The sequence below is a fragment of the Cotesia glomerata genome, unplaced genomic scaffold, assembly GCF_020080835.1.
Source record: "Cotesia glomerata isolate CgM1 unplaced genomic scaffold, MPM_Cglom_v2.3 scaffold_101, whole genome shotgun sequence".
In the NCBI taxonomy this organism is placed as follows: Eukaryota; Metazoa; Arthropoda; class Insecta; order Hymenoptera; family Braconidae; genus Cotesia; species Cotesia glomerata.
The window spans coordinates 960-25,000 of record NW_025401344.1 but is presented as its reverse complement, the minus strand read 5'-3'; the positions used below and the strand labels follow the sequence as shown (position 1 = coordinate 25,000).

Genomic DNA, 24,041 nt, shown 5'->3' with positions numbered 1-24,041 from the left:
CAAAAAAATAATTGGATGAAAAACGGTAATTCTATTCTGTGACTTTTTTTTATATAGGTATGAAAATGATGTAGATGTTAGAGACGAGGCTGCGGAAAAAGAAGCGAAATTTTCACAAGAAAATTCAGACAAGTATAAAAAATTAGCAATTAATTATTATTATTATTATTATTTTTTACTTTGTTTAGTGGATAAAAATTAAATGAAATATTTAATATGTTTTAGAACTGAAAATGAAAGCTTCTCTCGCCAGAGACCAGTTATTTCATCATCAAATGACGAAACAGAAAAAGAGACAGTGGTCCCAAAAAATAGGTAAAAAAAATGATAATAAAATTTTTTTTTTTTTTCATTTGAAGTATCTCAAGTAATCAAATTGACCATATTTATAGGTATACTAACACTCAACGATTCAGAAGTACCACTTTAAGAACAGATGAATCAACAGCTTTCACCGAGAGCATTAAACCCAGTGAAAAAACTACAACGGAGATTGTAAACCCGACAACTCCGGCAATTAATCAAGAAGGAATAGAACTAATTTCAGAAACATTAGCTTTTTCCACGTTACCTGTCTCTACAATTGAGTTTTCATCGACACCAGTTGCTGAGACAAGCAAACAACCATCAACAGCTACAGAAGTAATATCAGGATCAAAAGCAACAATCAGCACCACTCATTTGCCTCTTGCAGAATCAACAGTTGAAGAGGTGGAAAATTTGGTCACTGAAATTCCAATCACAACTCAGCCGACAACCAGAGCCACTCAACCATCCCGCACAACGGCTGTGTCACAACCACGACCCTTCGGCTTCCCAAGACGCGGACGGCCGACGACTACTACAGCATCACCGACGGTCGCTTCATCGACAGACCAATCTAGAGTTAAGGTGAGTACTAGACCGACGAGAAACTTTGCGAGAACAAGAACAAGGTCGAGACCAAACGAGTTGACCATCGAAAATCAAAATCATCTTGATGCCGAAGTTTCTGATGATAATGTGAGTGAAAATGTCAAGCCCAAACCGGTGAGCAGCAGTAGATCGAGATTCGTAATACGGCGAGGAGGCTCTCGATTTTCTACCCAGCCGCCAAATGTCTCCGAATCGCCAAGTTCTAACGAATTTTCGGCGCGAAGACGAACCAGGCCCACTACGACTACGACTACGACTCCAGCAGTTTCTGAATCGACGCCCGCTGAGAGCAGACCAACTAGTCAGCGCAGACGAGGAAGACCTACCACTCCCATTCCTGATTCTACTACTCAGAGCAATAATAACCGAAGACGACGACCGACTACTCCAGTCACAGACAGTCCAATCTTTAGAATAGTGCCCCAGAGTGTCCAAGAGCCAGTTTTAAATTACTCCAGGTTGGGATCAAACACCAATGAAGGCTCTGAAAAAATAACAAATCTTAAAATCTTGAAACTTGCCGACTATCAAAACGACTCTCTGAATGCCATTGAATTTACTACGCCTGAAAATGAAACTTCAAAACAGGATCTCGACTCAGCAACCGAATCGACGACATTAATAACTTCTCCCGACCCTTTCACTAAGTACACGACCGCAGACTATTCAACTCAGACAACGGTAGATGCCGAGGAAAGTGAAGGTGAACAGAAACAAACAAAGAAAAAGGTGCTGCTGAGAAAGCGACCGGTTTCGGACGGTAATTCCTCTGAAGATATTCTCAAACGACGGCGCAAAATAATAAGGCGCTTAGGACCTGTTTCTGAGGAAGAAAATCTGACAACCACTTCTGGGAGCTACGTTGAAAACAACGAAGTTATTACAACTACAGAGTCTTTTACTTTGAATGATCAAGAGAATTCAACGGTTGAAGCTACTACAGTCGCTATGGATACACAGTACACTACAACAGATATGGAAACCACGACTGTTATTTCTTCTGAAGAAAACACCACATTGATCAGCAATGAAATTGATGCGGAAACAACTACCGTCAGTTCTATGACAACTGATGATTATTCGGAAATTACGACGGTAGTTACTACAACAGTCGCGCCTTCTACAACTGAAAAAGCAAACACTAGATTTGTAAGAAGAAAATTCGTTCGCAAGCGACCTGTAGATTATTCCGCACCATCTACTACGCCAATTAGACGATTTGGTTTTCCTAAAAGTACAACAGAAGTGCCTACTTCTAGCTTCGCTCCCTCGAAACGTCGGAAGAATTTGTTTGTTCGCAGACGACCCCTTCCCTCATCGACATCCTCTAGTACTGAGTCGTTTGAAAACGACGAAGATAACAAATTCAACACAGTGACAGACGTTAAGACTTCTTCGGTAAGTGTCGACACAGATAACTTTTGGAAGCATTACACGACATTTGCTCCTCAGACCATTACACCCAGCTCACAACAACCAGACACAACACCAGCAATCGATGACTCGTCTCCTCAGAGATCCACTGAAAAACCTGGGGAACCTCGTCAGACTCGAGTTAACTCTGAGATAAAGGACGAGATTGCCGAGTCATCTAAAACATCATCACCACAGCCTTCTTCATCTGCAACACAAGACAAACCTAATTTAATAGCTAATTTCTGGCAGAGCTTAAACACTAAAAATAGATCATACTTAAAACGCACCAGCTCCTCAACAACTACAGATGCATCTGTCACTGAAACTCTAGTACCGTCGAAAAAATTCGACTACATCGCCGACGCTATTCTCAGAAAACACCAGTCGCAAACAAAAGCAACCACTAAGTCATCAATTGATGATGATAATTCATTGGAGCTTGAACACACGACGCCGTTGACAAAACCACAGGTCACCAGACTGGTTACCTCGGTCGTCGAATCTGGGACGACCGAACGACAGATTATTCTCATTAAGACTAAATACTCTTCACAGACGTCCATGACAAAATTTCCAATTGACAATCCACTTAACGCACTCGACCAACAACAGCAACAGCAACAGCAACAGCAATCACCACTGAAAATTCAGTTCTCAGACGAGCCTCGTAATTTGATAAATAATCACATAAATGAGTCGACTGAAAAGACTCTTGAGAAGTCAACGCTGCCTATCGAAATAGAATTCGCAAGGCGGCCGCGGTTTTTCACAACCGAATCGACTGTTGAGTCGTCGACAATCGCCATTGAGTCGGTGTTCAATAATCTAATAAACAAAAATAAAAATAAACTTCAGCTTTGATGAAACTTTTCATTAAAAGTATATAGTTTATATTTATAAATAACATACCTGATTTATTTATAATTTTTAGTCATCAGATAAGTATTCATAAGTGTACATTTACAAAATCATAAACAAGCTATTCATAAACATTTAAAGAAACCATGACCATGACCAAAGGATAATTAAAACTCTATTAGATGTTAATGCTTTGCCAGCGACTTTAGCTCGACTCTAAACGTCGAAAGTCCTGTAGTCTTTCTCTTCTGTCTTCTCTGTCTGCTTACACTATTACAACAAAGATATGAGACAATCAAACGCTAGCTTTGAAAACACTATTGTTATAAAATGATATAACCATTAAACAACGTGTTTTCAGATCAGTCCGGCTCAAGATCTTCCAACTCTCAAGAATTTAATCAATCATGAATTACTAAGTCAAAGCGTTGATCATGTTTATGATGGTGATGATGATGTTGATGAAGAAATAGTTAATTCTGATAGTTATGAGACAGATAGTGATCATTTTCAGGGCATTCCAGTTTCTGTCAGAATACTCAGTGACGAAAATAGTCAGGAACTTGCTGATCAACTAGCTGTCCTTCATCTCCCGCAGAGTATTTTAAATTCTTTGGTTTCCCACAGTAATATCCTGAGAATTCAAGTGGTCAATCAGCCGCAAGAAGACGAAAATAATGATATTGACAAGGACAATCTTACAACTACAACTAGTTTTACAGATTCAACTTTGACCACTGAAACGCCAACTACAATCCAAGAAAATCCTTCGAGTGTACGAGGGTTCTTCATCACCAAAAGTCTCAATACATCTCAATCAACTACGCCATCAAGTGACTCTTCAGAGCCATCAACTGTTCTATCAAGCACCCAGTCGACTGATTCACCAGAATCGACGACTGATTCTTCAAACTTATCAACTCAATCTACCATTTCTGTAGAACTTTCTCTGTCTACTTCATCCACTAGTGATTTTAGTGAAACAACTTCAGAAATAGAAGTTAATTCTTCGACAATTAGTCCTGTAGATGCAACAGTTAATAACACAACCTCGGAAATAGTTAGTACAACAGTAGCAATTAACGAAGTAACAACTCTACCTCCGACCACTGAGCACACGACGATTTCTTCTGAAACTGAAAGAGCTCTGAAATCAATAAAACAGATAACAGTTCGTCGCCGTCGAGTGGATGAATCAATAGCTGATCCTTCTAGGCAAGATCGTCAGTTTGATTCTCAAGAAAGTAAAATCACAGCAGCGCCAGATGCGTCGCAGAACAACTGGAAGAAAAGGGTGATCCGAAAACGGCCTAGGTCTTTGCTGGTCGAGGACCAGAGTCTCTCGGAAAGCCAATTTCAGGACACTGTGGTCACGGGCAAGTCGGTGGTCCCTCCGACAAATACTGATGACAAGCTCAATAAGACTGGGAAGTTACTCACCGTTGGAGAGGTCAGTCATTATCGAAAGTCGCTGACGTTTATATTTATGCTGCTATGGGTCTGCCTTCTAAACGCCTTCTACTCTGAAACAATATTGAATTTATAATATATAAATATGTATAATAACTCGAGATGTTTTTTCTCACGGGCTGAGGATTCTAACAAACATCAGCAATCAAGACTACATTCTAACGCCTCAAAAATATGTATAGTATAAATATATAAATACACAAATAGTGTTGACGTGAACAAACTCCGTTGACATGGACTTTTACGGGGAAATAACAATCTTGTATATCTGTAGCCTATCATTATTGTAATTATTGTGAGAATATGCTTCAAGCGATCATCGATTATTATGATGATAACTGTGCTTCATTCTATTCTTCACCGGCTTAATTTTAATATTTAAGTCTTATTAACGCTTTTGTGTTCAATTTCTATAAATCTTTTTTTTATCTAATTTGAATTTCTCCATTTAATTCTAAAAAAAAAATACATATTTATTAAAATCTAAACTTTCTCTTAAAGTTTCTAAACAAATAAAATTATCAATAGGCCAATCCGGTGCGCAGTTCAAGTAACTTTTTAAGGAAGCCTGGAACGCGGCTAGAAGTTCAAAACCGGCTTAAAAATTCCAGAAATAAAACTCAAGGTAAATTTAGTAATTAATTTCTTCATTGATCATTTACTAGAGATAAATAAATACTAATAAATAAATCATCAACTAGATGGAACAAACTCGGAAAGAAGATATTCCAGTAAAGTCAAGTCAGATTACGACCAAAGTAGTCGTGCGCAAGAGCTTGAAGTATTGGTAGCAGACCCACCGACAGAAACTTCTTCACCTCGACTAGGTATGTTGAACATTAGCCATCAGCTCATTGGTTACGTAAATAATTTCTTTTGAATCAGAGTATATGTGTCTAATAAAATAAAAAATTCTCACTTGTGGTTTCTTCAGCATTCTTTCTAATGGTGTCACAATGACTGTAATTAATAACTACTGGTTTCTCCCTCAGCTCGATATAGTCCAAGGTGGTTACATCATTGAACTAACAAATTCACCAAGTTACCCAATCAAAGTCTGCAATGGGCAGATTTATCTTCATCATTACTCTTCTACTACCACTACTACTTCTTCTTCTTCTACTTCTATTGACTTAATAGTATAATATTAATGCATCATTTAATAATTTTTTCTAAAATAACACTCAGTGGTCATAATCATAAATCATTTTTCGTTGAATCACCAAGACATTAAATTCATAAACATAAAGATATTTTTACGGATTACGGCCAGGTAATGAAAAAATAGCTTCGAGGTTGAGAGATGTGAGAGATAGCGTCGACGAAGACGCTACTGAGCCGTCAATATTCACCACGGCCAGAACTACTACGCCAGCTAGGCGGAGACAAAAGCCCAAGAGTGAAAGACCCGTAAAGACGACGACACAGCGGCCGAGACATCCGGCGATCATTGACTACGACTACTACGTCGACGAGGAAGTCCGTCTGTCAATAGGTCCCGAGCTCCGGGACAAAATTTACGTGACAGCCCGCGGGACTATTGGTTGTCTAGACCAAGGAACTTTCGCACATCCCACATCGTGCAAAAAATTCATCACCTGTGCCAAGATGGTTGGTGGCCAGGTCATCGCTACGGAGTACACCTGCCCGAAGAAACTGTCTTTTGATCCGGTCGGTGGCATTTGCAACTGGTCCGCTGGTCTTGGTTGCAACGAATCTACATAATTTTTTTTCATTTATTACTTATGATAATAATTTTTATAATAAAGTAATTACTTACGATATAGATAAAAGATTGTTAAAGGTATTACTTGCTGATCGCTGATTAAAAAAATAACTATTTTTGATATAGTTTATGATTTCAAATTTAACGCAATATGATCATTGAAACTGTAGCCATATGTATATTACTTTTTAAGCACAGTGTCGTGATATTATCATTTAAATGTATGTGTATCAAATATATTCATCGTTGTATATATAACAATAATTATTTTGTAAATAATTGTAAGACTTAATTTCATTAAATTTTCAAAATAAAATTTTCGTTTTGTTGGAATTATTTGCAACCCTTTTTTTCAAAGATGTTTTTTTAAAATAATAAGTAAGATGCAATTCAGTTCTTTTTTTTTTTCCAACATTTTTTTCAGTTATTGTTTCACCAAAATAAGTTACTTTATACTATTAAAGTATTTTGGGGCTTTTACTGTCAGTTAATGTTAATTAATTCCAGCTATCGCATTAGTTAATAGATAGATATTAATTTGTCAATAGATATTGCTGAGACCTTGGTAAAGGATATCCATGGAATCTTCTGCTTGGTTGACTCTATTCCAAAGTAACTTTTTGTTAGACAACTCTTCGCTCCATCTCCGATTTTCAAAATAACCCGAGTCGAAAAAATGAACTTAGATGAGCTTAAATCAATTATTTTAACATAGCAGTTAAGTTCATTTAAGTTAATTTTTTCAACTTGGGAAGCTCTTAACTCTGAAAATATTTAACAGTTCAATCATTAAATTATCATCAACTGATTGTGAATCATTAAAATATTTCTTCACTACGTGCTTCATATTCATGAGTTGTAGCAGAAAGGAATTGTAATTCCGTGTGCAGATCATCATAAAACAACTTTACTACACTGCTTGTCCTGGTGACCTTTTCATCGTTTAAATCTTCCTGGCTTAGCGAAACGAATGGAAATTTTGAAAAAACGTTTTTAGAGATAATAGATAATTTAATAAACTATTTCACCACAAAGCGTTTTTTTCAAAAATTTCATTCGTTTCGTGAAACCAATCGAAACTGCAATTGCTCTGCTGTTGGCAGTGCGACAGAGATAGTTCCGCTGAACTCTGTGAGAGCAAAGCGAGAAAAAGATGGTCTCGCCTGTTAATGTAATAACATAAAATACATACTTTATATTTCTTAGTTTATTGGCTGTCCAGTCTAATACAACAAAAACTAAATTTTAAAAGTATAAAATACATAGTTTTGAATTATTATTTAAATGACTGTCCGTGGTGGTATTTAAAAGATTTCGAACATCTATCAAAGTTTCAAGTAAGTTTTCTTCCTTGACAATGTTTGAAACAGAATTCATATACATTTGAGATTTCTTCAATCAAGTATGTAGCAAAAAGTTAAATCAATTGACAATTTTTAAATTGAGGAAAAATGCTCATTTGAACTTTTTTCAATGAACAAATTGTCTACTACTGACACTGATTTAAACAGTGTAGTTCATTAGACATTTGTCCAATCGAAAATTTTCAAGTGTCATACATAGAACTAAATGGAATGATGTTCAAGCTGACAGATGTCATTTCTTAAATTTTTATATTAAATAACTCCAGAAAAATAACACCTGAAGCTTTTATATAATAAAATAGAAATTAGCATCTGACAATTTTTAGAAATTGTCTCATTAAAGAAAAATTCTCCACACAGAAGATTTAAAAAACTATAAGTGCAATTTTAAAAAAATATTTTTTTTGTTATAATTCAATTAATGAAAAAAAATCTCCTGATTTTCACATTTCACAATTAAAATTAATTCAGCAGATATTTGACAATTTTAAGAATATTTTTAACAAACAAATTATGGCAAAAAGAAAAATGAGAAAAAAAATTGACATGTAGAATTTAAAAAAAATTAAAAATCAATTTTTTAAAAATAATTTTTCGGAACAAATTTGATTGTTAAATAAAATTAAAAAATTGTCAAGTGACAGCTAATTTTAATCTCATTATTTCACAAAATTTTTTAACTTGAGAAATATAGTTGTAATTCACTTGCTCTTTCCCAATTCTATTTACTGCCGTTGAATTTTTCTTAAATAAGCACCTTGATTGTTGAAAGAAAGTGCCTCTAGCGTCAACTGGCAATAATTAAAACTACTGTGAAAAAGTTCTACAATATAAACTCAGCCAGCACTCGGTAAAGAGACACTTCTTAATTATCTTCTCCGTATTTAGATGTGAATAAAAAAGAATCGAATTTTAATAAAAAGTGTGCAATAAGTATATGAATTACATGTGGATCGATCAGAATTATAATAATAATAATTAATCTTTCATTGATATATATAACCAGTATAATGCGCCAACAATATTGTCAAATACAACAACGAATAATAAACCTGACAAGGTTATAGCCGGGTTAACACATTATTTATCCATCCTCAGTGTTTAAGGTTGTAGTGTACTGCTAGTGATTCATCATATGTGTCCATTTTATTTATTTAATTACAATTATTCAAATTATTAAACGATGGAGACCAATCCAGAGGATAATAATACGGTTGTGGAAAATTCAGAAGGTAAATTAAAATTATTTATAAATTTGTTTGTCAGTTTATTGTCATTATTCATTAGCACTGACAAGTTGTATTTAACCTACTATTAGTGTTATTGATGCTAATTACCCCATGATTTAATAACAAATAATAATTAAATGAATATTTTTTCCTAGTTGACTTACAAACAAAACTGGAGAGGTTGCAATCAGAAAATTCTCACCTGCGAGAAGAATTCAATGTCCAGCGAGCTAAAATGAAAGAATTATTTCTGCAAAAAGAAGGTGGGCTTAAATAATTAATATAAAATATACTAATGGTCTGGGTTGGATTAAATTATTAATACTTAATTACTTAATATTGCAGAGGAACTGAAGAAACGATCCAAGGAGAATTTAGAACTGCAGGATGAATTAGTTAAATTAAAGCACGAGTTGGATGAATCCAAGAGCCAGCTGGTCGTGGCGAATATCAGATTAGAGAATGACATTGACGTAGAGTCCCATAAAGCTCAAGAAGAGATAGCGTCACTCCAGCAGGTTATTCAGGACACGATGGAAGAGTCAGCGTGCACGCGAGAACAATTAGAAATGGAAGTTGCCAAGCTTCGTGCTCACATTTCGAAAATAGAGGAAGAAAATTCGTTCCTTAAATTACAGATGTCTAAAGATTTGCCAGTAGACGGTCCTCAGATATCACTATCGCATGTCACGAAAACTCTCGCGAGAAAAGTTGTCTCCCAACTGGGAGCTGACTCGCTGTCTCTGGGTTCAGATAATATTGAAGAAAATATGAAGAAGGTCAAAAAATATGTATGTATATTTTAGTTTAATTTAAAGTAATTGGAAATTATTTATTATATACTAGCTATTACTCGCCCGCTCCGCTGGGCGCTTTATAGAATTACATTTTTAGATCTAGACTTGAAATTCAATTAGAGTATTGTTTTTACTTGCACAGATTCTCAATTCTATCAAATTGACATGCATCTTTTATCTATATAATTATTCTTGCTAATATTCATTGTAACTTTTAATGTGCAATCACCTTAACATTCCCGTGTCTTTCTTACAAAAATTAATAATAAATAATTTGAAAAAAAAAAATTTGTAATGAGCGTTGAAAGTTTCAGTTAAATAAATTGCAGGTCTCATAAGTGAAGAAATCTGCCTAGTATATAAACATAACCAATAGAATTAAAAAATTTATTTTAAACAAATGACAATCGAATGGAATAAATTTAGTTATAATAAAAATTCATTATTTTTAAGTCAAAAAAATATAGGCTCCAGATAAGTAATCACCAACCTATCATACACTAAAATTTTCTCCTAAATACGCTGCATCTTATGGTATAATTATTATTCCGATCGTTTCTGTAGTTTTTGCAGTATAACCGGACAAAAAAACCAGCTCTCCATTTATTAGTATAAAATTTGCTTGAGAATTTTTTCTACTTTTTAGGCGCAAGAAGATGCTGAGGTACTGAGGTCACTGGTTGTACCGCTGGAAGAAGAAATAAAAGCGTTGAAAGAAAAACTTAGATCAACGGATGATGAATTGCAGAAATTTAAAGAGTTACCTCAGCCGCTGTTGCAACCAAAGAAACTAGACGGAGACCAGGGTGAAGCTACGTGTGATATGTGTGTAAATTATGAAGCTCAATTGGTTAAAATTCAGACGACAGCTAAGGAATTGGAAAAACAATTGGCTGAAACTGATAGAATGCTGCAGGCACAGCGAGAAGAACTGATAAAAGAGGTGGAGTTTCGCAAAGGAATGGAGGAAAAGTGGAATGAGAAAAAAGAAGAGCACAAAATCAAAGTCACCGAGCTGACTTCAGCTTCGCTGCAGGCTCAGCAAACTCTACAGGAGTTAAAGATGCAGTTTAGGCAAATGCATCAGGGTGTCGGTGAAGAACTAGCTAAATTGACTCGTGGGAGAGAAGAAGTTCAGAGGCATTTAATAGAGTAAGTATTTTTTTTTTTTTTTTTTTCTATTTAATACTTGGTTGAATCAAAAATTTATTTATATAAAAAATAAAATATATTTTTGTGCAGATTACAGAGAGAAAATGAAGTACTTGTAGGTAAACATAGTAAACATTCCCAACAGCTGCAAAGTGAGAACATAAATATGCCAAATACTGTTGAAGAACTACATATGAGTTTACTGAGAGCTCACGAAGATTTGATTATTGCAAGAGTAGCTCAAGAAGTTGCGCAGGAAAAAGAAGCTACTATGCAGTACGAGTTGAATTTGCTACGGGAACAAATGATTGCTGAAAAAGACGAAAAAATAGAGAGATTAGAAAATTCATTGAGGGAAGCTTTAGTCGCGAGGAAAGAAGCTGATACGACAATCGTTGAATTAAGACAACGGGTAACCAGCCTTCAGCAAGTATTAGAGACAAGTGGGGAGGTACAGAAAGATTTTGTTCGACTGTCCCAGTCGCTTCAGGTAATTGTTGATTGGACTATTGATTAGTAATTAGTGGTTATTGTTGAAATTATTATTGTGATTGTTTATTTATTGAATAGGTTCAATTAGAAAAGATACGGGAATCTGGTAGTGAAGTGAGGTGGCAACACGAAGAAGATGTTGATGAATGCCCGACGTGTCATACCGTTTTTTCGCTTGGAAAGAAAAAAGTAATTAAAAAGATAATACTTAATCTTTATTAGTGTGTTTAATTATAATTTTTTAATTGGTTTTTGTGTTATCTGATATATAGGTGCACTGTCGACACTGCGGTCATATATTTTGTCAAGCTTGTTTATCTCATGTTGTAAACAGCGGCCCGAAGCAAAGACCTTCCCGAGTTTGCGGTGTTTGCCACACGTTACTTGTTCCACATACCGCGCCATACTTTAGTCAACAACCTCCACATACACCAGATTAATTAAATTTTATTTATTTAGGATTCCCCGATGAAATTAATTAATTAATAATTATAATGAATAATTAAAACAGCAAAGTAAAGCGTGCAATAAAATATTTAGTGCGACAATTTCGTCACACTAAATTACTAAAACAATTTCTTTAATGAATTTAATGATCATGTTTTAAAAATATTTATCTCTTGAATAAAAATTAAAGTTTTCAAACAGATGAATTATATTTTACAATTTAAAATGTTCTGGAGTTCAAATTTATCTTGAATTAAAATTATAAAAAAATAAAATAAATATAAAAAAAAATATAATTTATTGTTGTACATAAATAATATGTAACGTTTGATGTAAATTTATGAAAATATTAATGCTTTTGAATGTAATTTCACTTTATTTATTATTATTATTATTATATCAGCCTCGTGAATTTTTTTTTTCGTTAAATTTACTTTTATTACCCTCGTTAAAATGGTTTTATGATAATATTACTATAAATATGTATTTATGAAAACGTAAATAATCAACACATTTATTTAAAAGATTTCGTGTACTTTATCAAGTTTCCTTTTTATATAAACTATTGTGATGTATTGATAATATTTAACGGATATTATCTCTGTACATATTGTTTTAATTTGTTGTTTTTTTTTTAACATGCTTAATGTGGATACACAGATTTTGGTATATCTAGTTGTTTTATATATTAACGATTGTGTTTTTTTTTTTTTAATATTTGGAATATCACTAGTATTGTATAAAAAAAACTGTTTGATATATCATTATTCACTGATCTTTTGTTAATAAAACGTCTTTAGTTTTAAAATTCGCGCTTATAGATTTGTCAATATTGCATTATCATTATTTGTGATCTAAAAATTGCTTACATGATTATGTAACAATGGATTCATAGAAAAAAAAAATCCGTTTTTACATCATTTACTAAATGAACTAAACTCCAAAAAATTCCGACTAATATAGCTTTAATTGGATATTATTTTAGTGATTGAAGAGGGATCTGAATACAGATCAACGTCTTCATAAAATAAAGTCATTACAATTAATAGTTTTTTTTTTCTCTCAACGCCGAAAAAAATATATACGTATTTATGTAAAATAAATTACATCGAAAAAAATGTTTTTATCACATTTTCAATGGGTTGAGGACATTCGTTTAAATCAATCGGCGAGTGTTCGGACTGATTGTACTGTTTTCTCAAGTCATGCCAACAAATTAAAGTATCTCTGTACTCCAAAAGTTTGTCGTACTCGTGTAATTTTTCATACACGTGCAATAAACCCCGGTAATCGTATTCCAGTCCGCTGTAACTCTTACCGAATAACTTAAGATCTGCAAACAATTAAAAAAATAAACATTTGATATATTTCTGGATGAAAAATTTAAATAATGATGAAAAATCCAAATACATACTAATGGCAATGCTGCGGTAGTAGAGTTTTTCCGCGTCACGATAACGATCCATATGAAAATTATAGAGCGAAGCCAAATGTCCGATGCTTAATCCAACTTCGTAGTCGTTTGAGCCCAGTAGTTCTTCCTTTATGCTTATGGCTTTTAAATGCATCTCTTCAGCTTCCTAATAACACAAACAAATAATCAATAAGTGTAAATTTAATAAGTGTAAAAATTATTTAATTTAAAAATTACCTGAAATCGACTCATGCTTTGATAGAGCCGACCTAAATTTCCGTAATGCTTAGCCGTTTGTACATTTCGCTCCCCGAAAGCCGTCTGGGCAAGACGTAAAGCTGAGAGATGCAGGTACTCGGATTCCAGTAACAAATCTTTATTCGACGTCGCACCATTGTCCTGCTCGTTATCGAGCGCTATTTCTTCCAATATCAGCGCCTTGACACGCTTCGCGCTGGCCAACATCAAGTGTTCGTACGGTAAAAGTTTTTCCATTATGTCAATAGCTCTCTCGACGTGTTCGCGCGCCTTTGTAAATCTACCAGAACTGTACTCACGTACGTAGAGCGCGTACGCCAAGTCTTCGTGAGCAATAGCGACATGTAAATTAGTGCGTCCAAATATTTGTTCTCGTATTTGCAGAGCATTTTGATAAACATGAACACTATTTGTAATGCTATCAAAATTTAATAAATGAAACCCGTAGTCTATAAGAACATCACAGAATTTCGGATGATTTTTGTCAAATACTTCTCGTGCCAGATATACCGCCTGACGTATTAGCAAACCGGCTTTTTTAAACTCCCGCTTAACAACGCATGATTTAGCAGCCTGACGTAACACGTCTATTGTAATACGTGGCGGTAATGTTGGTTTTAATTCTTTCAATGCCGCGACACTCCACCCGTAAGCCTGATTATACTCACTTCTCATAAAAAAAAATACACTGAATTCTGCGTAAAGAGCTGCGTGATTGAAATCTTTATAACCAGCGTCCTGTAATTTTTTAATTGTATATAGTGCCAGCTCGTGTGTCTCTGCAGCATCTTTGAATGCACAGTAAGCTGCTTGGGCTCGAAGTAATTTATGACAACAGTCCAACGTACGACACCAGTTCTCTGATGTTTCGCTCTCGCTGATACATAAATCTCTGCAGGATAATAAAACTTTTGTACTTTCTGCGTACCATCCAGCGTCGCTCAAAAAACTTCCGAGTTTAAGTCCGAGATCTATTATGTTCGCTTGGCAGTTTGATTTTTTCTTTATTTCTAAGCAGCATACATTGTAACTAATTGCCAATTCGTTGTCAATTTTTGTTCCGTGATCCATCAGGGCCTTTTAAATATTATTTTTTGTCAGCAATTTATTTGTTATAAATTTTAAAACTATTGTATTGAAACATCAGTCAACTTTATATTATCTATTTGTGAAATGGCTTTAAGTATTTTATCTTCAGTTATGAGTGTGATAAAATTATTTATTTAAAAAAAAAAAATCAATTTATTAACTCAAAAATTCAGTTATCAGGTTCAATCAGTATCGTACATTAACATTTACTTTTTTAATCAATAATTATTATTTTATTTTATTAATATAATAATTAACTATACCAACCGGATAATTTATAATGACATTTTATAAACTGTCGAGTAAATAAATGATATCTAAAGTCATTTACTAGAGCTTTGACGTTATAAATAATTTTTTCATGTATACATTTTTTTTCAAGGACAGTTTAATTATAATACAAATAAAATTGACTGTGTTTCTTTTTTAGATAATTATTAATAGATAAAATAATACAAATATTTAATACCAATAATTAATAATAATAATACCTGAAAAACTTGAAATAATTGAATCCTTTTGTTTCTGACCCTTAGCATCTTTGAAAAGGTATCTAAATTGCTGAACTCGGCTCCCAGTAGACATAATTTATTTTTTTTATACAACTGAAACAACAATAAATTGTGAGTGAGTAATCGCTATCATTAACACTATTATTAAGTATCAACAATAGTAAAATAAATATATTAATTTAAAAATAAATAATGCAATAAAAAACAACTACGCTTCTTTATTAATCTTGAAGCGTGAAGAAAAATGGAAAACGTCAAACTCAAAACATGAAAAAAAAAAAAAAAAAAATGTTTGATTTTTAATATTTAATGATATTTAAATCAAAGAAGTAATAATAAGTAATGAGATTCTGTTACCTCATAGTAAACATCGAAGAGAATATTCTCGGGTAAACAAATAAGATATTTTTTCAAGTTTGTAAATCTGTCTGCAACACGACAAACACTTAATTCGTAGAGTGTTTTTGTTGAAGATGAGCCAGTATCTGTAGCATCAGCTTGCGGTTTATGTTCATCAGCCATTTTACTTGTATTGCCTTGTATATGTATTATCGCTGTCAATCACCACCACCAATAATAACAATAATAGTAACGTAATAATAACAATATTAATAATAATGATAATAATGATCAATCGCTGATCCTTCAACAATAACAACAACCGCAGCCACCAATACAACCAGTATCAATAATAATAATAATAATAATAATAATAATAATAATAATAATAATAATAATAATAATAGAAATAATTTTCGAGTTGATGATGATGATGATGAAGATGATGAAGATGATGATGATATAAGATACTAAACTGTTGTAATATCGTGTAACTACATCAGCAGCAACATAACACAACTGCTGTTGCTGCTGTTATGTAGCCGATATGTGCCTTAAATGTCATTTAATCTGTTTGTTGAATTGTAGCTTACGTATATAGGTGATTACTGTTCAGTTACAATAAAAAAAAAAAAAGATTTATTTAAATGTGAAAATCCCAGATTAATTAATTGTATTAATGTGCCACCTTTTTTATAATAATATAAACAGTTAACACTTGTAATGACAATTGGCTTTGTATGTATTCTTGTTCAACTCTTTGTGGTGTATCTATCTGTTGTCGACATTAAGACGACTCCACGACACTCTACACGTAAACTACTACACCACTTTGCTAAATTCCACACTATATATGATTCCAGAATAGCCATATTTTATTGAATCGAGTCATCCGCGTGGTTGTCAACCCAGCCGCTAGACTTCGCTAGACACTTTATCCACCAGCTATCACATATCACAGCTGCCTGCCATATCCAGTCCCTTATATACTATCGGACATTTATTATTGCACTGAAAACTAGAAATAATTTAATACATTTTACAGTTGATGTACATATGGTCAAATAAATTTTTGTGATTATTTAAATTACTAAATAAATTTTTTAAAGCAAGTATTAATTCTGTTTAATATAATCTGCAAATCTAGGAAAAATGGTGAGTACTGGATCCACGTGAGACACACATTTTTTAGGTTATATTTATATTAGTATCTCCAATTATTGACTTGACTTTAATTTTTCAGCCGAAGGGAAAAGTAAGAAAATTTATTGAGAAAGACAACTCAGTGACGTTCCACTTGGTCCACCGATCCCAGCAAGATCCGCTAATTACTGACGAGAATGCTCCGCAGCGTGTTTTGGTTCCAGTTGATTCTGAAAAACACGATAAGGATCCGGCGAAAAAAAATCTTAAACAGAAGAAAAAAGAAGAGCAGGAAAAGTACGGGATATTTTTTGATGACGACTATGACTACTTGCAACACTTAAAGGATGGTAATAAGTTGTCAGTCGAGTGGGAACGAGTGGATGAGCCGAGCAATAGCAATAAAAAAAAAGATGATAAGGAACCACCCAAAATAAATTTACCCTCGTCGGTATTCGCTTCTTCTGTGGAGGAGAAAGTTGGGCTTTTGAATAAAGCTGCGCCTGTTTCGGGACCAAGGCTGGACTTTGATCCTGATGTGGTAGCTGCTATGGACGATGACTTTGACTATGATGATCCTGATAATCAGCTAGAGGATGATTTCATGCAGTTGGCTAACGCTGAAGGTGAATTCGATGAGGAAGATGAGGGTGAGTATGATTCGGATGCTTCTTCGGGACTCTTTGATATTTCTGAAGAAGAGAGAGATGAAGTTGGTAGCTTAGATGGTCCTCGGTATCAGTTTGAAGAAGAAGAAACTAAATCAAGATTCACTGAGTATTCCATGAGCAGTAGTGTCATGAGAAGAAATGATCAGTTGACGCTTGTTGATGAAAAATTTGAAAAGGTAAAACTAAAGAAAAATTACTCATTTTTTTTTTGTAATAAAAAAGTACTGAGTAATTAATTGAGCCGTTTTTAATAGATGTACTCAGCTTATGATGAAGAACAAATTGGAGCACTGGATGGTGAAGAAATTGAAGGACATGTTGAAGATAATTCAGATTATATATTACAAGTAGCTAAGGACTTTCAAAAACAACAGCAAGAATCTGTAAGTATTGATAGATTAAATTTTAATAATTTTAAAAAGTTGATTAATTAATACTAGCAACCTTGCAGTCACTATGTGACTTGTGAACTATAGATGAATAAAATTTTGCTTTATTAAATAATGACTTTTGATAAATTGCAATGTACTTTCTTAAATATTGACGTTTTTAAAGATATAAGCTCATCCCGATGTTACACTCATCAAGAGCTTTCATTTGAGTACCCATATGCATTTTGATATATTTTTCATATATACATATATATAAATATATAAAATATATGAAAAATTGATGTGGGTAGTCAAATGAAAGGTCTTGATGAGTGTAACATCGGAATGAGCTTATATCTTAAAAAATGTCAATCGTACACAAGATACAAGGTCATTTCTTAATTATTGAAATTTTTGAAGATATAAACTCATTTCGATGTTACACTCATCAAGAGCTTTCATTTGAGTACACACATGGTATTTTTGATATATTTTATATATGTGGTATTTGTGAAATATATAAAATATATGAAAAATTAGTGTGGGTACTCAAATGAAAGGTCTCGATGAGTGTATTGTCAGGGTGAGCTTATATCTTAAAAAATGTCAATAGTTCACAAGATACAAGGTCATTTTTTAATTATGTCTCTATAGAGCATTTTCGAATGCAGCCTAAATACTTATCATAATAAATTGACTATCGGTGAGAATGATATGAAATCTTGAAAAGGCACTAATTTAAGTCAAGACCTTTGCAATGACACTAAATTTCAGTAAAAAAAAATGGATTCTATCATATGACTATCCTGGACACAAAATTATTCTTATTCTCTCAATAATATAGATAATATTTAATTTTTTAGACGGTAAGCATTTCAGAGTTAATGAAAGATCGTTTGAAAATAATTGAAGCATACTCAGACGCTGACGAAGAACTAGAACACGTCGAAGTAGACGAACGTATAAGAAATAAATGGGACTGTGAAAGTATCCTGTCTATTCACAGTAACCTTTACAATCATCCTAAATTGCTGGAAGAACCTAAACTTAAGGTATTTTCATTTTTTAATCAGAATTTGTATTCGATAAATCATCCAAGAACTATATTTATTTAATATTTATCATTACAGAGGGAGAGGAAAATAGAAATAAATAAACGTACGGGAATACCCAAAGGTATATTGGGTGAGCAGCCTGGAAAACTGACAGCAAAAAATTTAGCTCTATTAAGTCTGGGAAACGAGGACGAGAGAAATCCGTCTGCTGCTGCAAGATCGATCGCCGAGACTCAGAAAAGTTATTACAGTGAGATCAGTACGAGGGTGAAGAATGAAACTTCTGATCAGAGGAAAGAACGTCATAGGCAATTGAAGTTGTATCGAAAGGTATTTTTTTTTCTTTTTTATTCAATAATTAATAAGTTGAGAGCTGGGTAGTTAATTTAATTTATTTTTTTTTGTAGCTACGTAGAGAAGAGCGCAAAGAAAATAAACTGGCATTCAAAGAAGAGAAGAAATGTCAAGAAAAAATATTATTAAATAATAAACGTAATAATTTCACAGCTCCAAACACGATACACGTGTAAAAATAAATAATTTTTTATTTCTTATAATTAATTAGTAATATATATTATATTAAAAGTAAAATAATAATGATGAAAACTTTTATACAAGAAGAATAAAGAAATATTGAGAGAATAAAACTAAATTGTCATTATTTAATAAACACCATAAAATTGATTGGCTGAATTGTTACATGTCAATTACATTGTACTTGGAAGTACATTCGTGTATTTGGTACGCACTGTACATACTTAGACGTCACATACTTGTATACAACGCAATATATATATGTATGTATGTGTGTATGTGAGACCACGTGAGTTAAAATAAGAAACAGCGCCACCACCGTGAGACGAAGCTCGCCAGAAATTGTAGCAGTCATATGATCGATTTGTGATTAGTTTCACGTAAACTGCTCAAAATTTTATTCAATCATTAATAGTGGTGAAAAATGGCCAGCCAGACGCAAGGTATCCAGCAGCTTTTAGCTGCTGAGAAGAAAGCAGCTGATAAAGTTACCGAGGCCCGAAAACGTAAGTTATTTAAAACATTTTGTCTATTTAAATTGTACAATTAACTCTAATCGTAAATTCAATGATACGTGTGACTTGTGGGAGTGCCTTTTCATCAAAATCATCAACACTGTCTACGAATGCAATTTGGGTGTGGGCATATCTTATTAATTGTCAGCACAAATAATTATTTATTTACATCAACAATTATTTATTGATTTTATCATTCGTGAGCTACTTATTATTATTTTATTTTTTTTTTTTTTTTATTAATTGGGAGCTAATATTTTCAGGTTGGGACTAACCTTGAGTTTTATTTGAATTCAGGAATAAATGTTATAATTATAAACTGAGCTTTCTATTTGTTAATTCAAGTAATATTTGTTTTGTTATTTTAGGTAAAGCACGTAGGTTGAAGCAGGCTAAAGAAGAAGCTCAGGATGAGATTGAAAAGTACAGGCAGGAACGTGAGAAACAGTTCAAAGAATTTGAAGCCAAGGTACTATTTTTATTACATTTTTTTTTCTATCAATATCTCTGGTAGATAATTAATTATTAAATTGGTTGGTTTTCTGCAGCACATGGGCTCCAAAGAAGGTGTAGCAGCTCGTATTGACGCAGACACCAAATTAAAAATAGAAGAAATGAACAGTCAATTATCGACTCACAAGGATGCGGTAATCCAGAAAATTCTGGAGTTGGTGTACGACATCAAGCCCGAATTGCACCGCAATTATCGCATTGAAGCCTAAGCTGCCAAAATGCAGTCGATATACGAAAATAAAATAAAATCTATATTAACATATTAAAATAGTTATGATTGCTATTAAAAAATTATACAAATCTATCAATATTATGTAAGTGTAAATGTCTCAATGTATCTTTCGAAAAAGTATATCGTTTAAATGTATTTGAACAAACAAATAATATATGTTATGATAACAATTATATACTAACGTAGATGTAGACAGTGATACTCAAACTTTTAGAATATTTATCCGAGTCGTTATGACAATAATAACAAGTATCCAGATATAACCACTGTTGTTTGCACAGCTTATGTATTTAATATTTAAGTAACAGTTTGAGCATTACTGCAGCACTATCAATCAACAATGTATAATAATATTAATATTAATTATTTAAAAAATGTGTCAGTTTGGTACACCAAGGCCTAGGTGTACTTACCTCACACATTTACCAAATAATAATATTATAATAATTAAAACTGTTTTAAAGGTGGTGGCTATTAAAATCATGTATTAGATTATTGTTGCTAGGCTTCATTCCATTATTTTTTTCTGTAACATCGAGGATTATTATCATAAATATTATTATGTACAATCTCTTGAGAGTCTCTTGTCAGCTCCAAATTATCTTGAGACTCTTACGACATTATACTGAGTAATTAATTATTATTAGTTGTGAAATTATTATGTATCACATTTATTTCCGCTTGTATTTTATTTTTCTTCCAATTATTAAATCTAACTTCAAAACAAGTAACTAAACTTACTATCAGCCTGTACAGTATTAGCGTCGAAAATAAATGTTAAAAAAAACACCAAAATCGTTTTATTCATTTTTAAAATTATCAGACACTTGATAAATCTTTTATTTTTCTTGAAAAATAAAATAACTAAAAAATTGTTTAGAAAAAATTGCATTTAGAATTTTTTAAAACTTCTAAAAATGGAATTTTTCTAGCTACAATTATTTGTTAAAAAAATTATCACACGTCTTTCAATTTCAGTGTCACTAAAAATTATGAAAATTAAGTTAACCGACATCTAAAAACTTTAAGAATTTTTTTTTATTGAAAAAATTATTACAAAAAAAAATAAAAAAAAAATTCATTTGTAGAAAACTTGAAAAACTATAAATGCAATTTTTTAAAAATATTTTTTAGTTCTAATTTAATAAATTAAAAAAAATCAAAAAGTCAAAAACGTCGGCTAACTTTAGTATTATTTAAAAATTCTACAATTCTTCTCTATAATATATTTTGGGACGAATATATATATTTTTCTTTAGTATTTAAGTAGTCAAGTAATAATAAATTAGCTTATGAATTACGTAACAAGTTGGTTAATTTTATTGTTTGAAAGTTTCCGCGCTGCGCATGCGCGCGGCAATTTCCAATGATGACGAAGACGTAACAATAAAAAGTGTCTGTAATAATAATAATACGTCTGTATATATATTTTTTATTCGTAAAATCGGCAGCTGATTGGTCAGAGTGCGAGAGTGAAGAGTGGGAGCACGGAGAAGTGGAGACGTGAGGATGAGGACGACGACGACGACGTCGACGTAGCTTCGGAGCACGGGCACGGAGAAACGTACGTAGGAAACATGGAGGAAGAAATAAAGGGGTGAAAATAATAAAATGAAAGAGAAAAAGATGGTGGTGGGAGTGGTGATCAGCTGGTGAGTTCGTGATTCCCCTAATGTTGGCTCTGGTTTAGCTCGGTTGCGCCTCAACCGCTCTCTTTCTCTCTCTCTCTCTCTCTCTCTTTCTTTTTCTCTCTCGGTCTGCTCTCCACTGGGTCTCCACTACTCGTAATCGTACATTTATGTCTCCCGTCGTACACAATTCGCGTTGGGTTCACAGACGTCGGCGGTCCGCACTACGGAACCAACCGCACCAGCGCCATTCAATAATACAACGCTGAAGTACAACAACAGTAACAGTAACAGTAATCCAGGTTCGTTATATTTATATATTTATATATTTACCGATAATTAATTGCTAATATAATTGCTCTTTTGTTTTTTTGTGAGATAGTAATAATTTTCGGTATTATTTGTGTTGACAGTGCTCGATAAGACGTACTGAGAAATGGAAGAAGCTGAAGAGATCAAGAGGCTGACGGATAATAAATTTAGTACGCGCATCATCACGTTGGTCCTGCACGTAGCAACCGACTACCAGGAAACATCACTGACAGCCATGCTCAACGGATCTCTTTAACCTGGTGGTACTTCTGCTAGTTGCTGTTATTCCTAACTGTTATGACAAAGAATAATAATTTTTTGAGTAGCTGCAAAAAGCCGCGAATCCGGAGGATTAAAAGCTCCGAGAAAAAGTTATTGTCCGGGTGTGCCGAGTGTGTTTTTATTTTTATTTAAGCCGATCTTATCAACATCGTTATCACTTGTTCGGTTTTTTCAAAGAAAATTTGTTAGTTTTTTTATTTATGTTCAATTATTTTATTTTATTTTTTTATTTATTTATATTCGAGCATTGTTAATAATCAGGGTACGTGACCAGTGACGGAACCGCGAGTGCTGAAGAAATAAAAGTAAAATTATAATACAATTGTTGTCAATTAATAAAAGAAGAAAAAACGATGTGGTGTCTCGTGAGTCAAGCGAACTCGGTGATCCTGGAGGTACAGGTGGATCCTCGGGCTATAGGTCGTGAATGTTTGGAGAAGGTAAATAACACATTTTTAAATAATATATCTATTATATTTATTTATATATACACATACAAGTATTTTATTTGATGAGGCTTTATTCCAGCGAGTAAACAATTAGCTTTGGGGTAAAAAATCTGTTTTTTATTGTTAATCATAGTGGAAACAAAATCAACATCGTGTATCATGTATATAGATATAAGTTTTTTTATTTTTAGACATCCAGTAGATTAAATTTGTCGATATCCCTGTGACGATATAGGTCAAGTACGATGTTTGGCAAATATGTTAAAAAACACTATTGATTCAAGTGAACTGTAAACAAATAACGGAACCGTAAATTCAGCATAAACTAACTATTACTCAACGTCCATTTGTTTATTGAACATTTTAATAACCTTTATGTAATGCTATACTAAACATCACATATTTATAATGTACATTATATACTGACAAATATATGTCGTATGTGTACATTTAAATGTTAAATATGGTAATTAGTTTCTGGAGAGTTTTATCTATCGAAAGATAGTTAATTTACAAATTTATTCATCGAGTTTGTATTCGATAATTTATCTGTATTAAATTTAAGTTAATCTCATTGTAAGCCGTCTGCTGAGATAAGGATACAGCAAAGACCCAAGACACCAAATTTAAACTCTCTTTAACGTCTCATGAATTTTATAATAAAATAATGTTTGGCATTAAATCGGATTTACAAAACTATCTTTTAACTTAAATTCACTCTGTTAATAATCATCGGATTATTTTATTTTACTGTTTCAAGCTTACTTGGTATTTAATTTTTAACTTTAATTTAATTTAATTTTCCATTTTGTATTTAAAAGGCGTTTTTAGTACATTTTATAAAAATCTAACTATTGC

The 24,041-nt window shown here is 32.9% G+C and overlaps 5 protein-coding genes and 1 long non-coding RNA gene across 9 annotated transcripts; 5 read left to right on the top strand and 1 right to left on the bottom strand.

Annotated features, from left to right (window-relative positions):
• Positions 1-57: 57 nt before the first annotated feature.
• On the top strand, positions 58-6,452 carry LOC123273517 (mucin-17-like; the record flags this gene model as incomplete). Of its 2 annotated transcripts, none has more annotated exon segments than XM_044740919.1 (7): positions 58-132; positions 226-315; positions 393-2,313; positions 3,551-4,639; positions 5,188-5,284; positions 5,361-5,486; positions 5,933-6,452. In XM_044740919.1, coding segments are annotated over 7 exon segments (3,850 nt in total), but the record flags the coding sequence as incomplete, so codon positions are not given.
• A 2,166-nt stretch (positions 6,453-8,618) lies between these two features.
• LOC123273518 (rab GTPase-binding effector protein 1) lies at positions 8,619-12,390 on the top strand. Its single transcript, XM_044740921.1, has 7 exons — positions 8,619-8,981; positions 9,134-9,241; positions 9,324-9,769; positions 10,422-10,927; positions 11,018-11,417; positions 11,498-11,608; positions 11,692-12,390. The coding sequence occupies exons 1-7, from the start codon at positions 8,933-8,935 to the stop codon at positions 11,857-11,859; spliced, it is 1,788 nt and encodes a 595-aa protein (XP_044596856.1). The 5' UTR covers positions 8,619-8,932; the 3' UTR covers positions 11,860-12,390.
• Positions 12,391-12,580: 190 nt separating this feature from the next.
• On the bottom strand, positions 12,581-16,297 carry LOC123273519 (amyloid protein-binding protein 2). 3 transcript variants are annotated; one of them, XM_044740922.1, is made up of 6 exons: positions 16,072-16,297; positions 15,497-15,693; positions 15,119-15,232; positions 13,518-14,615; positions 13,281-13,446; positions 12,581-13,199 (listed from the first exon to the last, which is right to left on the bottom strand). In XM_044740922.1, exons 2-6 carry the CDS (start codon positions 15,659-15,661, stop codon positions 12,970-12,972), a joined length of 1,773 nt encoding a protein of 590 aa, XP_044596857.1. In that variant the 5' UTR covers positions 15,662-15,693; positions 16,072-16,297; the 3' UTR covers positions 12,581-12,969. The 3 variants fall into 3 exon arrangements, with proteins under 3 accessions (XP_044596857.1, XP_044596858.1, XP_044596859.1); XM_044740923.1 differs by having other exon boundaries at positions 15,497-15,710; positions 16,167-16,295; XM_044740924.1 differs by having other exon boundaries at positions 16,167-16,295.
• Positions 16,298-16,429: 132 nt separating this feature from the next.
• LOC123273520 (protein LTV1 homolog) lies at positions 16,430-19,757 on the top strand. Its single transcript, XM_044740925.1, has 6 exons — positions 16,430-16,633; positions 16,722-17,468; positions 17,547-17,675; positions 18,527-18,715; positions 18,794-19,048; positions 19,126-19,757. Exons 1-6 carry the CDS (start codon positions 16,631-16,633, stop codon positions 19,246-19,248), a joined length of 1,446 nt encoding a protein of 481 aa, XP_044596860.1. The 5' UTR covers positions 16,430-16,630; the 3' UTR covers positions 19,249-19,757.
• On the top strand, positions 19,619-21,307 carry LOC123273522 (V-type proton ATPase subunit G). The gene is made up of 3 exons (XM_044740926.1): positions 19,619-19,758; positions 20,136-20,236; positions 20,316-21,307. Exons 1-3 carry the CDS (start codon positions 19,677-19,679, stop codon positions 20,487-20,489), a joined length of 357 nt encoding a protein of 118 aa, XP_044596861.1. The 5' UTR covers positions 19,619-19,676; the 3' UTR covers positions 20,490-21,307.
• A 575-nt stretch (positions 21,308-21,882) lies between these two features.
• Positions 21,883-23,075, top strand: LOC123273516. The gene is made up of 2 exons (XR_006511323.1): positions 21,883-22,442; positions 22,554-23,075. It is a non-coding gene; the product is annotated as an uncharacterized LOC123273516 (long non-coding RNA).
• Positions 23,076-24,041: the final 966 nt, after the last annotated feature.